This window comes from Stegostoma tigrinum, chromosome 7 (assembly GCF_030684315.1).
Source record: "Stegostoma tigrinum isolate sSteTig4 chromosome 7, sSteTig4.hap1, whole genome shotgun sequence".
In the NCBI taxonomy this organism is placed as follows: domain Eukaryota; kingdom Metazoa; phylum Chordata; class Chondrichthyes; order Orectolobiformes; family Stegostomatidae; genus Stegostoma; species Stegostoma tigrinum.
The window spans coordinates 5,136,705-5,154,232 of record NC_081360.1 but is presented as its reverse complement, the minus strand read 5'-3'; the positions used below and the strand labels follow the sequence as shown (position 1 = coordinate 5,154,232).

Below are 17,528 nucleotides of genomic sequence, written 5' to 3'. Positions count from 1 at the left end.
GTTCATCCAGCCTCACATTTTATTATCTTGGATTCTCCAGCATCTGCAGTTTCCATTATCACTGATACAATTAGATATAGAACTTTAGCTTGCAGCCTTGGATTGTCAGGGAAAGGCAGCCTACGTAACAGTCATGCAGCACAGTATAAATCATTGAAGGAAACATATTCAGTTCTATTCTGTGTGTAAAAACACTTGTGACCCAAAGGGAGAACAAGACACCTTCTAAAATCTATTTATGGTCCCTTCTCAATGATCTTCCTGTTGTCTAGGGGTTTTGGTCATGACTGCAGAAGGTTATCTTCATTTAAGCTACATAATTTCAGGATTCAAAAAGATTTGCTGAAAGCTCTTCTTTCTTTCTAAATGATAGATAGATTTATTTATAATCGTATTTTTCAATTCTTCAAACGTTGGGTCTCCACACTATCAAAACACACAGGAACATCAGCATTAACATTGTCAGTCATCAATCTCAGAACACTTTTTTACACTTTCCTTGCAAACAAAAAAGGAAAATAAAGGGTTTATTTTAAATCTTATGAGCTCTGAATGATTTCAGAGGTAATGATGGTCACCATGGAAACAAGGGCTTCTTGTCATTGCGTGATAGCTCACAGAGACAGTTCAGCAAAACCAGTGTGTCCCGGAGAAACTTAGCAGGGACCATGTCAATGACGAGTTTACGCAGGATGATGGGGTTGTAGGTGATGTTGGTGTAGGCATTTGGGCGCTGCTTGAGAATCCCATAGGTATTAACCAGAAACTCACTGAAGCCTGTATGGATATCTGTGTTATAGTTAAGTTTCTCGAGTTTCGATAACAACGCTGTGTAACACTGTGTCATTTCCCTCCACTTCTGTTTGTCCACTGTGCCATCCATGGGATTAATGGAATTCTGTAAGAAATGCAAAAGTGAGACGTGGAAGAGAGGCTGAGATGCTATCACTTGCTTCTCACTCCTGGACAAAATCAAACACAGCGCCAGTGATTTTCCAGGAAAGTAGCCAGGAACACTATACATCTGCTACAGTGCTCATGTCAAAACATATAAAGTAACTTAGTTAAAATAGGTATCTAAAAAATGCACCTCATATTAAGAATCAACATTAAGTCCCCATTTTGCTAACAAGTTCTAATATTTTCAGGATAAAATGCATGAAAAGGGAATGGTGGAAGAGGTACCTGTTTGATTTTGGATGGGATGTTAGACACGGTGTATCCATACAGCCTGGTTAATCCTGGGAATACGTGTGCAAGAATCCTCCGGTCAAGTTGGAATGCAATCTCTCCAATCACACGGCTGTTTTTCTCCATGTTTGAGAAGGAGTCCATCTCTGGAAGATGAGGTGTTTCAAAAAAAGATCAGAGCTGGACACTTCTGTGAAGGAGATGTCAAGGACATGTGGGGGGCATGTAAGGAAATAAGAGATCAAGTAGTAATGGTCCTTTAGGGAGTAGAGATTACAACATGAAAGTATTCTATCTCAAACCAGCATCCTCACCTTAAATAAGGGCAATTACAGAGATACAAACAAAGAGTTGACTGAAGTAGCGTGGGAAAATAGAGGAAAGGGAAATTCAGTGGAACAGCAGTGGCAGATACTTGAGCAGATATTTTATAATGCCCACCAAAAATTTATTTTGGTGAAAACAAAGGATTCTATGAGAAGGATGAAGCACCCATGATTAACAAAGGAACTCAAGGAGAGTATATAACTAACTAGTAAATTATAGTAACCAGCAATAACTAGTAGTAGGCTAGAGGATTAGAAACTTCTTGAAGAAGAAATAGAAGGTCAGAAACAACATGGTTTGTGAAAGAGTAATCATGTGTGCTAAATTTTCTAAATTTCTTTGAGAATATAACAAGCAGAGTTTGCAAAGGGTCACCAGTAAACGTCGCTGATTTGAATTTCCAGAAGGAATTGATAAGATGCCATATAATAGATAATTGCACAAGATAGGAGCTCATGGTATTGGGGTGATGTATTCACATGAACTGAGGTTTGGTCAATAAACTGGAGACAGACAGTCAGGATTAGTGAATCTTTTTCAGACTGGAAAGATATAACAGCACCACAAGGATTAGTCCTCAGGCCTCAAATATTTACCATCTATAGTAATGACTTGGAGAAAGGAACAAAGTGTAACGTATTAATATTTGCTGAAAATACAAAAATTGTTGGGGAGGGCATGTTGTTACGAAGACACAAGGATGTAGATTGGTTGAGGACATGGGCAAATCTTGGTAGATGGGGCTTAATGTTGGAAAATGTGAGATCACGTATTTTTGTAGAAAGAATAAAGAAAAACTACTTTCAAATGGAGACAGGCTCAAAAGAATATGTAAGGATCCAGGTATTCTCATGCATGAAACATAAAAAGAAACACAACAAGTAATTAAGGCAGCAAATGGAATGTTGTCATTTATTGCTGGAGGGTTGGAGTTTAAACACAGGGAAGTCTTGTTACAACTATGCAGGGTACTGATGACGCTGCACCTAGGGTACTGTGTACAGTTTTGGTCCCTCTATTTAAGAAGACGTATATTAACACTGGAGGCAATTCAGAAGAGATTCACTGGGCTGATTACTAGAAGCATTCCATAGATTCACCACCCTCTAGGAGAAGAAATCCTTCCTTATCTCTGTTTTGCATAGGCAATCCATTGTTCTGAGCTTATGCCCTCTGATCCTAGATTCTGTCCCACAGGGGGAAACAACCTTTCCACATCTACCCTGTCAAGTCCTCTAAAAATCTTGTATCAATTTCCCAGTAAAAGACATTAAACTAACGGGCCTATAGTTACTTTTTTTTTGTCTATTTCCCTTTCTAAATAAAGGTGAAACACTGGCAGTTTTCCAAAACTCTGGCAGTCTTCCAGAATCTAAGGATTCCCAGAAGATTATTACCAGTGGATTCATTAACTCTGTAGCTAATTCCTGTGACACCTTAGGATGTATCCCATCAGGTCCAGTGGACTTATTGGTCTTTATCCTTATTAGTTTACCTCGTACTTTTTGTATTTAGTGATAGGTATTGTAGTTCCTTTCCCCCTTTGCCCTTTAATTATTTAGTCATTTTGGTGTGCTGCTGTATCTTCCTCTGTAAGCTAACTGGTAAAGTTATAAACCCAGGAAGCTGTGTGACTAGCTCAGAGATGTTACTGCTGGTTTCCTCACATGTTGGCTTTCTCACAAGTCATCAAATAGCTCAGTCACTGCTGCCGGCTTTTTCTCACAATGGTCAAATAGTTCAGAGACACCGCTGCTGATTTTCTCGCAAGTGGCCAAACAGGTCAGAGACACTGCTGCTAGTTTGCTCACAAGTGGTCAAATAGCTCAGAGACACTGCTGTTGGTTTTTGCACAATGGTTAAGTAGCTCAGAAACACTACTGCTGTTTTGTTTTCATAGTGGTCCAATAGTTCAAAGACATTGTTGCTTTTTTTCCTTGCAGTGGTTGAACAACTCAGAGACACTGCTATTGGCTTTCTCACATTTGGTCAAATAGCTCAGAGACACTGCTGCTGGTTTGCTCACAAGTAGTTAAGTAGCTCAGGGACATGGCTGCTGGTTTTCCTTGAAGTGGCCAGACTGTACATTGGAATTTTATAGGCTGCTCAGTTGAAAAAGAGCCCCTGAAGTGACATCATTAGGATCTTCATGACCTGAGGTAGAGGGCGAATTTAGGGGTTGTCTTCTGACAACCTGACTACCCTCCTTGACCACCCGACTCTCCTGCCCAACTACCAAACCACTCTCCCAAATCACTAACTACCCAACTAGGCCCTGAACTTATATCTAATCCTGAGCTGACCTGACTCCCTTCTCCATCTTCTCACTTTAGTCACTTTGTGCCTCCTGCAGACAAGTGAAAGTTCCTGGTGAAGAGAAGTCAAGCTGCAGAAGGAGCTGACAATGCAGTGATCATCCCAGTGAGTCCTGTGGACAGGGGCCATTGCACTGACTTTCCAGTCCTTCCTTGTGCCCATGATACCCAAAATATTTTTCGATCTGTCTGTGTTGTACGTGTGTCTTTTGTGGGGGATGCGGACTGGTTTGTACTAGAGTTTTAACTAGAAGTGGTGTATGTCATGGATTTAAGTAAGGTTTTTGATAAAGTTCCCCATGGTAGGCTCATGCAGAAAGTAAGGAAGCATGGGATAGGGGGAAGTATGACAGCGAGTTTTGAGAAGATTTGTAGCTCAGGTTGAGGTTCTGGATGTGAGTTTGCTCGCTGAGCTGGAAGGTTCGTTTTCAGATGTTTCATCACCATACTAGGTAACATCATCAGTGAGCCTCCGACGAAGTGCTGGTGTTATGTCCCGCTTTCTATTTATCTAGTTAGGTTTCCTTGGGTTGGTGATGTCATTTCCTGCGTTGATGATGTCATTTCCTGTTCTTTTCATCAGGGGATGGTAGATTGGCTCCAAATCAATGTGTTTGTTGATGGAGTTCCGGTTGGAATGCCATGCTTCCAGGAATTCTCGTGCGTGTCTCTGTTTGGCTTGTCCTAGAATGGATGTGTTGTCCCAATCAAAGTGGTGTCCTTCCTCATTTGTATGTAAGGATACGAGTGATAGTGAGTCATGTCTTTTTTTGGCTAGTTGATGTTCATATGAACATCAAACAGAGACACGCACGAGAATTCCTAGAAGCATGGCATTCCAACCGGAACTCCATCAACAAACACATTGGCTCCAAATGAGAAGTGGAATAATAGAGGTGTACAAAATGATCAAAGGTAAAGATAGAGTGGACAGCCAAAGACTTTTTCCTAGGGTGGAAGTAGCTATTATGAGGGGGCATAGTTTTAAAGTGAGTGGAGGTAGATACAGGGGATTCGTCAGAGGTAGGCTCTTTATTCAGAGAGTGATAGGGGTGTGGAATGTATTGCCAGGGAGGGTAGTGGAGTCGGCCTCATGAGTGGCATTTAAGCGGCTATTAGATAGGCATATGGATGACAGTATAAGGTAGGGATGGAGGTTAGGTAGACCTTAGGTTTAGGGAAAAGTTTGGCACAACATCGTGGGCTGAAGGGCCTGTACTGTGCTGTACTGTTCTATGTCAATGGTTTATCACTATTGATCTGTAGCTAGAATGTACTTATTTTTATAGAATGTCTACAGTGTGGAAACAGGCCTTTCACCCCAACTAATCACCACCAACCGCTAGAGCATTCCACCCAGACACCTCACCCATAACCTACCTAATCTACGCATCCCTGAACATTATAGGTAATTTAGCATGGCCAATCCACCTAGACTGCACATCTTTGGTCTGTGGAAGGAAACCAGAGCACCCTGAGGAAATCCATGTAGACATGGGGAGGATGTTCAAATTCCACACAGACAGTTGCCCAAAGGCGGTATTGAAACTGGAAATCTTGGGCCGTGAGGCAGCAATGCTAACGCCTGAGCCACTGTGCTGCCCCCAGGAAGGTGGCAACTCCTTCGAGCCGGATAATATTGTTTATTAGCAATAAATAATAATTATTTTTATGTCCAGAAACCCAGTTCATTTTTTTTTGTCAACCTCAGTCTTAAAAAACAGCTAAATGGAGGAATTTTGTATCCTGTTTTAAATTCTTTAAATTTTGTGACTGTTCCAGAGTAGCAGACCTTGAGTTCCAGTATGTTACCTGAGTGAGGAACAACAGAATTTGGAATTTGATTTGAAACAGTCAATGATGATTTGTGTGCGGTATTGGTAAATAACATAGGTGAAGTAAGACACCAGGGCCTGTACTGCATTTAAGAAATTGCACTGGAAATTTGGCAGGTTGACTGAGTTGGCAAGTAAACTGTAGGGTATCATTGCCTGGCAGAATTATGAAACAGAGATAATTGAAGTATGAAACTTGGGTTTAGAGGAAATATAAGAGGTACCTGGTACAACACTTTTTCCTCAGCTACCTTGTCCCAAGTGTAAAGTGATGAAATAAGTTAATGGTATAAGAAATCATAAGATTATACAAGGTGCTAAAAGGGAGGAGGAGGAAGAATGAATGGATTTAAGGGTCACGTACTGTTGTTTTGAGTATCATAGAATCATTAAGTACAGAAAAGGATCTTCAGGCCATTGAGTCTGTGCTGCCAATTGTACAAATTTGCATTAGTCCCATTTTCCACAAAGTTTACGATAGAACACATTTTTGAAATGGTGTTTCATCTTACAAAGCTGGAGGCATATGCTGACTGTAATTATTTTATTTTTCTGTATATTTTGATTGTGAACTGAATGGGAAAAGGACTGTTGTAAAAAACCAAGGATTGTTGAAGGATTGCTGCACTATTTAAACCCTGAAACTCATTGTAAATATTGTTTAAACAGCTGCTTGTTCAAGTAGTGGGGAAAGTTTCATTGCAAATGAACTGACAATCCAGTGGTCATCCCAGCGAATCTTATGTACAGGGGGCGGGGAGGCAATGGCTTAGTGGCATCTTTGCTGGACTGTTAACCCAGAGACCCAGGTAATGTCCTGTGGGTTTGAATCCCGCATGGCAGATGGTGGAACTTGAATTCAACTAAAATTTGGAATTAAGAGTCTAATGATGACCATGAATCCATTGCTGATTGTCTGGAAAAACCCATCTGGTTCACTAATGTCCTTTAGGGAAGAAAACTACCATCCTTACTTGGACTGGCCTACATGTGACTCCAGACCCACAGCAATGTGGTTGACTCGTAACTGCCCTCTGGCAATTAAGGCATGGGCAATAAATGCTGGCCTAGCCAGCAACACCCTCGTCCCATGAATGACTAAAGAACTGACGCCAGGGCTGTGTACAAAATAAGAGTGATTGTCTGTGATAGGGTAACCTGTTAATGATATAGGCCTTTGGCCTGCCTGCCTATAACTATGTAATTTACTCCCAGGTAGCTGAACAGCTTGCAGGTGTGAATGTTTGGTTCAAAAGCCAATGGACCTCGAGACTTATACACTGTAAAACTTTCCAAAGCACTGCATAGAAACATTTCTTAATTAAGGCTTGCCATCAGGGACAAATGAGAGGATTTGAGAACAGGTGACCAAATGTTTGGTCAAAGGAGTAGGTTTTGAGGAGCACCTTCAAGACAGAGGTTCCAAGAGGGAGTTCCAGCACTTAGAGAGCACTTAAGATATGCTTAAATAGGTGATGCAGGACAGGACAAAGTTGTAGTAAGGCAGAGGTCATGATGAATTATAGGGCCAGAATAACTTGTAAAGATCAGGAGTGAAACAAAGCATAGGGGACCTTGGTGGAAAATTGAGAATTGAATGTGAGGTGTTGTTGGAGCAGCAACCGATGCCAGTCAGTAAGAGTGGGGTGATTGGTGAACAAGATTTGGTATGGTTAGGAAAACAACAAGACACTGTTCACAGAGCCATTGGAAAGAGAGTACTCCCAGTTGCTTCAGATCATTGTCTCTCTCCTTGGTGCTGTGCTGTGCCCACAAGTGCCCTGAGGAGGACCTGTTTCTTCAGAGATTTGCACAAATGCCCACCATTACTCACCATTCACGTAAAATACTCGTGTTTTGTTCCCCTCCTCAAGAAACAGTTTTTTCGATTCATCCGATGTAGCTGTTTCTGAAAACCACATTTTCTTGGTGCTGGGTCGAGTCTCGGCGTCGACCAACTGTTTGCTCACATCCTCTTCCTGGGAGATGCCTGAAGCATCAGGGGTGCTCGTCTCAAACAACTCAGAGGTTCGGCAATAGCTGGAGGACTTTGTCGGCTGTGTTGCACCGACTGCAGCATTGAAACTCACAGAGTGCACATCATCTGATAAAGAAAGCGTGAGCAGGTTCTCCAGGGTGGGGCTCGGCTGCCGGTTGTGATGATCCTGCATTTCACAGGTGCCTGTTTGCTCTGGGGAGCTGCACAAAGTGGAACCTAAAACACAATTGCAAACAAATATTGTGAACTGACAAGAGGGAATCACTGAATTGTTACAGCACAGGAGAATCATCACACCTGCTCCAGCTTATCAAATGACAATATTTACCTCGTATCAAACTTCTGCTCTTACTCCACACCCTTGCCTTATTTCTATCCAAATAATCATGCAATGCTCCTCTTGAATGCCTTGATGGAACCGGCCTCCATCACATTTCCAGGCAGTGTATTCCATTACCTAAGCTACTCACTGTGTGAAAGAGATAATGGGAACTGCAGATGCTGGAGAATCTGAGATAGCAAAGTGTCGAGCTGGATGAACACAGCAGGCCAAGCAGCATCTTAGGAGCATAAAAGCTGACGTTTCGGACCTAGACCCCTTCATCAGAAAAAGGGAGATGGGGAGAGCACCCAATGGTATCAATGTGGATTTCACAAGCTTCAAAATCTCCCCTCCTCCCACTGCATCCCAAAACCAGCCCAGCTCGACCCTGCCTCCCTAACCTGTTCTTCCTCTCACCTATCCCCTCCTCCCACCTCAGCCGTGCCTCCATTTCCCACCTACTAACCTCATCCTGCCCCCTTGACCTGTCTGTCCGCCCTGGACTGACCTATCACCTCCCTACCTCCCCATCTACACTCACCTTTATTGGCTCCATCCCCACCTCTTTGACTGGTCTGTCTCCTCTCCACCTATCTTCTCCTCTATCCATCTTCGGTCTGCCTCCCCCCCCTCTCCCTATTTATTTCAGAACCCGCTCCCCATCCCCCTTTACTAATGAAGGGTCTAGGCCCGAAACATCAGCTTTTGTGCTCCTAAGATGCTGCTTGGCCTGCTGTGTTCATCCAGCTCCACACTTTGCTATCACTGTGTGAAAGAAACATTTTGTTAGTTCACCTTCGCTTTGCACATTACTATAAAGCTATGCCCCCTTACTCTCATTCCTTTTACAAGTAGGAGCCACTTCTTTCTATCTGGTTCACTCATGATTTTGAAAACCTTTATCAAATCTCCTCTCAGCCTCCTACTCCTCAAGGAGGACAGTCCCAATTTCTTCAATCTATCTTCATAACTGAATTTCCAATTCCTGGGACAATTCAGCTAAATAATTTCTCACTCTCCAATGCACTCACATCTTTCACATAATGTGGCACCCACAACTGTACACAATACTCCAGCTGAGGTCTAACAAGTCTTTAATACTAGTTCAATATCACTTCCTTCTGTCCTGCTTTCTTAATTGCTCTCTCCACCTGTCCTGCCAATTTCAATGATCTCTGCACATATACTCCCAGGTTCCTCTGCTCCTGCATCACCTTTAGAATTGTGCTCCCTAATTTATATTGTCTTTCAATGATTATATGAACAAAATGAACCACATTAATCACTTGCACGTCTTATCATGTTTAGACTGCATATTTATAAACCACTTGCAACAGCTACAGCTGCAGACACCTTGCTTTACTCTATAGCATTGCCCTTGATTATCTTGCCAGACCACTGCCATGAGGGAGTCCAGGCCACTACTTTCACTGTATCTCATCATTTTATTTGGAAGATATGCACTCCATCAAGTCAACCCAGTTTGTAGATAGACTGCATGAATCTAACTCTGCTCACATTGTGATTAACATTGTATGGATTCAGAATATCACAATCCAGTACAATTCAGACCCTGTATGATTTTGTTTCACTGACACCATGTGGCTAAGGGTATATGTAGTCCAGCAGGTTACTCTTAAAAAAATCCACCTTTTCCTAAATTAATAGGGTTATTAATTGGTCACTTATTCTCTCAACCTTATCCTTTAATCCTGTAAACATCCAGTGAAGCTATATTCCTAAACCAATAAATCCTCCCTGGAATACTGTGCCCTCAAACTTAGAAACCAAGAGCAGAAGTGGGTAATCCAGCCCTCCAAGCCTGCTCCACCATTCAATACGATCACTATCTGATTCTCTACCTCAATGTTATATTTCCATTTTCTTCTCACACCCCTTGATGCCTTTAACATTTAAAAACTAGGCCTTCATGGCTGTCGTGGTATAGAATTCCACAGCTTCACTTTGAAATATTTCCTCATCTCAGCGCTACCCCATATCCTGAGACTGTGTCCCCTGGTTCTAGACTTGCCAACCAAAGGGAACTTCTTCCTTGCATCTAGTTGTCTATCCCTGTTAGAATGTTATATGTTCAATCACATCCCATCTCCCTTTTGAATACTAGTAAATAGAGGCCAAGGAGAATCAATCTCTCTTCATGGAACAGTTCTGTCATCCCAGTTTCAGTTCAGTGACGCTCCTTGTGTGCCCTCTCTGTCAAGTATATCCTCTCTTCGGTAGGGAAATCAAAACTGTATGCAACACTGCAGGTGTGGTCGCAATAAGGCTCTGTATAACTGCCATAAACATCCCAATTCCTTAACCTCAAATCATTTTGCAAAAAGAGGCAAATGTAGAATTTACTTTGCTAATTACTTGGTGCACCTATCTCTCTACTTTCATTAACTGGTGAACATGGACACCCTTTGTACATTTACATCTCCCAATATAATTTACATAATAATACTCTTCTTTTTTTCACATCAAAGTATATAATTTCACATTTAGCCACATTTCACTGCAACTGTCATGTACTTATCCACTCACTTGACTTGTCCGAATCACTATGCAGTCTCCTTGGATCTCTTTACAATTTACAATTGTGCTCAGTTTTCTGTTGTCAGTAAAGTTGGAAAGTTTGGTTTCCTTATCCATGCCACTTAATACATTGTGAATAGCTGGGCTCCAAGTACTAGTCCTTGCACGACCCTACTAGTCATTGCCTGCCACTCAGAAAAAGACCCATTTATCCAACTCTGTTTCCAGTCTGTCAGCCAATTTTCAATCCATACCAAAATACTACTTATCTCATATGGTTTAACTTTGTCCACTGATGTCTTGTGAGGGACTTAATAAAAGCTATGAAATTCCAAATACATTAAATCCATCGGTTGTCCCTTATCTACTGGTTGTCCCTTATCTACTGGTTACATACTCAAAAATCATGTGAAGCATGATTTTCTTTTTCATAAGCTCACGACAGCCTAGTCCAAACCTGTTAATGTTTTCCAAGTATGTTCCGTTATCTCATCTTTTCTAATAGACTCTAGCATTTTCCCGAATACTGACGTTAGATTAACTAGTCTATAATTGTAGTTGGTTGGCTCACCGAACTGGTTTGTTGTTCTGCAGATGTTTCATTATCCTACTTAGTAACATCATCAGTGCAGCCTCTGGTGAAACACCATTGGGTTTTCCCACCTGATTTTAAACTCTGGTGTCTGTTCAGCTGGATTGCCTCACTTCTGGCTTTCCTTCGCAATGGAGTATATATGGGGTCTAGCTCTATCTGTTTATTGATGGCTTTCTTAGTGGAGAACCATGCCTGTGGGAGTTCCTGTGCTCGTATAGTATATATGGGGTCTAGCTCTATCTGTTTATTGATGGCTTTCTTAGTGGAGAACCATGCCTGTGGGAGTTCCTGTGCTCGTATATGCTTCACCTGTCCCAGGATCCTGGTGTTGTCCTAATCAAATAAGGTTTTCCTTATCTATGTGGATGGAGATGACTGAGTATTAGTCATGTCTTTTTGTTGCCAGTTATGTTCATGAACTCATGGTTTATGCCCTTTCTGTTTGTCCAAAGTAATGTTTGTTGCAGTCTTTGCAGGGAATCTTTTTTATGACATTGGTCCTGTCCATAGTGGGTAGTGGGTCTTTGGTTTGGGAGAGCATTTGGCGTAGGGTTGATATGGGTCTGTGTGCTACTCTGATTCCCAGTGGCCGGAGGAGTCTTGTGGTCAGTTTATATGTGTTCTTGGCGTAAGGTAGTGTGATGAGTGTGTTGGGGCACGTAGTATCTTCCTGGTGTCACTCGTATAATAGGCATCTTCTGACCCAGTTTCTCGGGTATCCATTTTTCCAGTCTATAATTCTCTATTTATTCCCTCTGACATGTTTTAAACAGTGGGGTTACATTTGCCAACCTCCAATCAGTAGAAACTGTTCAGAGTCTATAAAATTTTGGAAGATGACAACCAAAACATTTAACATTTACAAGACCATTTCTAGCCCTGGTGACTCGGCAACCTTCAATATCAGTAATTTCCTGAGCACTATTTTCTTACTGATACTGATTTCTTTCAATTCTGCACTTTTATTAGATCCTTGGTTTCCCCAACATTTCTGGGTGGTGATTTGTGTCCTATTTTGTGAAGACAGAACCAAAGTACAAAACAGTAATTGAACATATGACTTACGAATAGGAGCAGGCCACTTCATTCAATAGAATCATGGATGATAGCCTGATCATAGCCTTAACTTCCCTGAAACTGAATGAAGAGCTCAGCCTCTGGACAACTGACTGCTAACTTCTGCTTTGTATTCCAGCCTTGGCCTTAATATTCCTGGGATTGAACTCTGAATTAGGTTAATTCACTATCCTAATCTGTCATTACCCCTTGGTAACATATTGCTTCTGTCTAGACACCTTACTGTGCCTCCTAATTTATTGTCTTCTGCAAATTGACTTCACTAATCCTTCAGCCAAGTCATGAATCAAATATCGTGAGAAGCTGAAGGCAGTGAACGATCTTGGAGTACACATACATAAAGTACAGGCTTAATTTTCCAAAACTTCCTGTAATTCTATCTAGCCAATTCAACTGATCAAACAAAAATGCATCTGAAGAGTTCTTGACTAGCAATTGAAAGAAGTTAGTCTAATTTTAACAAAGGATGGCTAAGACATCATTTGGAATATTTAGTGCTGAGTTGAATACTCTTCTTTCAATACAACATCAATTCATTGGCTGAAGGTGAGCTAAGAACAACATTTCCACATTCAAACAGTCCACATTTTCACAAAATAATTAACTGCAAGTAGAGGCAAATGACAATGACTACATATGTGATTGGATAGGGGTTAGCACTGCTACCTCACAGCGATGTCAGCTTTCAGTGACTGTGTGGAGTTTGCATGTTTTCCCTGTGTCTGTGTGGGTGCTACAGTTTCTTCCCAAAATCCAAAGGTGGGCATGTTAGGTGCATTGGTGATGCTAAGTTGTCCTGTAGTGTCCAAGGATGTGAAGATTAGCTGGATTGGCCAAAGTAAATGTGGGATGGGGTCTGGATGGGATAATCTTCAGCTGGTGGGTGCATGCGCAATAGGGCAAATGGCCTCTTTCTGTACTGTAGAGATTTTATCCAGATGAGTGGAGGGGCAAATGGCAGACAACATTTAAGATTCTCAAGGGCCATCAATATGGTGGACTCTGAGAAGTTGTTACCCTCTGGCTGAGAACACAAAGTATCTCCTTAGGATGAGGGGATGATCATTTAGTGATGAGGAAAAAAAAATCTTCATGCAGAAGGTAGCGAAACGTTGGAATTCTCTACTCCAAAGGGTTACGGATCCATCACCATTGAATATTTTAAAGCAGAAATAGATGGCTTGTTGATTTCTCACAGAATTGAGTGATATAGGGATCAGGTAGGAAAGTGGAGCCATGAACATATTGAAAAAGGAGAAATTAGGCAGATTATGTCATCAACAAGAATTCAGAAAACACCTTAGCTTGTTAAATCATCATGGAGATAGATATACAGATTTTCAGAAGTATCGTAAGTATAGAACATAGAACATAGAACAGTACAGCACAGAACAGGCCCTTCAGCCCACAATGTTGTGCCGACCATTGATCCTCATGTATGCACCCTCAAATTTCTGTGACCATATACATGTCCAGCAGTCTCTTAAATGACCCCAATGACCTTGCTTCCACAATTGCTGCTGGCAACGCATTCCATGCTCCCACAACTCTCTGCCCAAAGAACCCGCCTCTGACATCCCCTCGATACTTTCCACCAACCAGCTTAAAACTATGACCCCTCGTGCTAGCCATTTCTGCCCTGGGAAATAGTCTCTGGCTATCAACTCTATCCACGCCTCTCACTATCCCGTATACCTCAACCAGGTCCCCTCTCCTCCTCCCTTTCTCCAATGAAAAGAGACCGAGCTCAGTCAACCTCTCTTCATAAGATAAGCCCTCCAGTCCAGGCAGCACCCCGGCAAACCCCCCCCGAACCCCCCCCAAAGCATCTACATCCTTCCTACAATAGGGCGCCCAGAACTGGACGCAGCACTCCATAGATGAGAACTGCTCTATGAAGGTGTTACATGAGCATTTATCATGTTTGAAATGGAATGCCTGCATTTAAATCAGTTGGACAGAGAAATAATTAAATGCAATAATTAAATACAAGTTATTATAGTTTAGAGGGGATGTGTGAAATAAATTCAAGATTGTCAGCTGTTATCTGTCTGATTGTGATTTCAAGCTGAAGTAGAAAAGAAAGCAAAATTCCAGGTTCCTGGGAAGAGGGAGGAATTGTCAATCAGAATTTCTAGCTGTGACATCAGATGTATGAGAAATGAAAGTTATTGACTCCAAAAGGATAGTAATAATAGATATACAGTACACAACATAAATACATAACGTTGAAACACAGTGTAGCCATACAACGGAAATCAATTAATTAAACTAATTAAAAGATTTGAATGACAGCAAGTTCAAGACTTCCAATGTTCAATTAATACTAAGAAGTAAGGAAGGAACTGTTGTCATTTATGAAGCTGAGGGGTACTGTTACACAAGTTTTCCTGATGTTATGTCAGATTCTATGAGTACTATGTTCAATTTTCACTGTCCTTCCAGCAAATGTGTTATACATTGATTGACAAGGGCACAGATGAGGGAACAATTAGAGTGAGGCCCAATATAGTTGGATGTTAGATTGGTCAAAGCGATGTATCAGTGACTTGGGTTTTGATTGGCCAATTCGGTTTGGATTGGTTTGGATTTATGAGGACACTCACGTGCATATGGTACTGCATGATACCAGGGGCAGGAGATGCTTCAATGGCTCCTTAGTGCCTCTATCCACTGCAGCCAGCAGGCTCCTGGCTGCTGCTAGTGAGCAATGAATGCCACCAAATTATTGGAATAACTGGGAGTTGATGTGGGTTTGTTAGAGAGAGGTGGTGAAGCACTATGGAGCGTGCCAATGTTTCTTCGACTTTGTAAGCTTGGTCAATACCAGGAGTGAGTGTGCAACAAAATTGTTATAAACTGTAGGCACAATTCTACAAAGTCCTGCTCTATTTGGTATAAAGACCATGTGCCCATATCCATATAAATGGGTGGTGAAGAGTTTAAAGTGAGATTCTAAGTGAAGTAGAAGGAACTTAGCTAGGTGATTTTAGAACTAAGGGACACAACCTCCAAGCCTTTTACAACTGAGATGAAGAAAAATTTCTTCATTCAGAGGGTGGTGAATTTTTGGAATTTTCTACTCCACAGTCTGTAGAGACTCAGTCATTGAGTAAGCTTGAGAGAGATATAGATAGGTTTCTAGTATTATATCAAAGGATAAGGGAATAGTAAGGGAATATGGCCTTGAGGTAGATGATCAGCCATCATCTAGAATAGAGGTGCAGGCTTAAGTTGCTCTCATGTTTTTCTGAAGGCCATACAAGTTTTCCTACTGACAATATATAGTTATCAGTAATTAACTGGATAGGCACAATGGTGTTTGTATAGTACTGGAGACAATTGATTTTGGGGAACCCTAACCAAACAAGTGTAGGTCAGGGTATGGTGTTATGGGACAAAATGTATGTATAAGCATCTTGAACTTGTACAAACATCTTTTGTGTGATAGAATCTAATTTACTAAAAACAATTAATTTAATATAATCTTTGAATCAGGATAATTTCACAGGGTAATTCTAGGCTAGCAGAAGGCTGTCACCTTATTGAAATGCAAAATGTATCAAACGATTGGGGAAAGATTATTTGGGATAATCAAAATAAAAACAAAAATTAATGTGGAAAGAACTATAATTATTTTGGAGTCAAGGTGTTGATAATTCAGCAGTTATCATTGTGTTAAGTTTTGATATTTCAAGCCACGCAAAACGATCTCAGCTACTGACATGGAATGAACGGACCAACGGAATGGTGGGTATGTGGTATATTGCAATCTACAATCTCTGCTTGTATCTATAAGAGCTCAGGAGAAGACCACCATCTCAGAGCTGATGCGTACATATCAACTCAAATGATATGGTACATCCAGGAATATGTTCTTTCAGTCATTCTTTAGTAATCTGAGCTGAGATTGGTTAGAGATTTACCACCTCCATTGATATACTGTGAGGAACTGCATGAACACAGTACTCGCTTGTAATTTGTTAAGTATTAACAAAACCATTGAGGTTGATTTATCTCTGCAGTCAGAACTTTTCTGGATTAACGCAGAAGTCCTTGGCTGATTGAATGTAAGGAAAGTAAATTCACAAAGCCATTGGCAAAGAAAAACAAAATTAAACCAGAATAAATTTATTGCTATGTACCTCTTCATATTAAAATAGTCACTATTTTGTCATTGTGTCTATCATTCAGGGGATAAATGTAGTCCAGATTTGATATATTTGATGCCTGTTTAATAACACTTCCGTGAAGCAGCTTGGGAGCAACATTAATGGCACCACATTAATACTAAATTGTTATTGGCCCACAAAGAGAGAGTGAATATCGAGTTACCTCGTGTTGCTGTAGCTGTGTTGGAATGACTAAAATTTGAATAACAGTTTGATTTCTGTCCGAGCAATGGTGCACAGTTGGAGGAGAGCATGTTACGTAGCTCCTCATTTTCTTTGAGCAAGGTAATCTGCCGTTTTAATGCTTTGTTCTCTGCTGTCAGCTTCAAATTATCTCGCCGAATCTTGTCTGAATCATCGCACATGATTGCCACTCTGAACTATGCTCAAACATGAGCAGCTCAGGCACCAAGCTGAGATTCATAGCAGAATGACTCAGGATCCTGGGCAGATACATTATGACCTGTTCCCATGCTTTGATGTCACAAAGGGGACTGTGACCCAGGAGAGTGGTGCCTGCTAACACACCTTTCAATTACAGTAACTGTGCTGGCAAAATGCTTACCAATTATCAAAGCCATCTTTGTGAAGATCTTCCAGACAAAATGCAAGATACTTTGATATCGTCTGTACTTTGTGAACCAACTCTCATGTCATGGCACTACTAGATTTGGAGTGACTGAAATTAGGTAGGGAGGTAGGGAGCTCAGGAGCGACAAAAAAAGACTTCTCCTTTCCTGGCTAAATCTGATGTTGGAGGAACTTGTCTGTCTCTAATTATCCATGCCACTGTTGGTCCTCATCAGGGGATAGATCCATTAGTAATTTTTTTCAGGGATTCCTGAGGAGGGAATGCATGCAGCTTAAAGGGTCCAACAGCATGTCTAAAGTTCTCAACTTGTACACTCTGGTTTTGTTATGCACAGGGAGTTCACCTTTCACCTCCTCCTCTGACAATTAATGCTGCTGTTATGAACTTTGGACTTTATCAGATGGTTATCTTTTAAACTGTATTCTTTGAGGTAAGACAGGATAATTTGGAGAGGGTAATGTGACTTCCTGCAGAATCTGCCTTAGGCATTACTGTGTGACCTGGTTGCCGTGTGTACAGTGGTTCACATGAAAATGTTTTGGAAGTTTGGTGAAGGCCTTAACAC

At 41.2% G+C, this 17,528-nt stretch overlaps 1 protein-coding gene across 1 annotated transcript in view; it reads right to left on the bottom strand.

Moving 5' to 3' along the window:
• Nucleotides 1-423: 423 nt before the first annotated feature.
• The window catches only part of LOC125454114 (speriolin-like protein), a 34,453-nt gene continuing 17,348 nt past the window's right edge, over nt 424-17,528 (bottom strand). The window contains exons 2-4 of the mRNA XM_048534491.2: nt 7,503-7,883; nt 1,186-1,337; nt 424-898 (exon numbers count right to left, since the gene is read on the bottom strand). Of these exons, the coding sequence (XP_048390448.1) occupies nt 575-898; nt 1,186-1,337; nt 7,503-7,839 (813 nt within the window). The 5' untranslated portion in view covers nt 7,840-7,883 and the 3' untranslated portion in view covers nt 424-574. The remainder of the gene's footprint in view (nt 899-1,185; nt 1,338-7,502; nt 7,884-17,528) is intronic.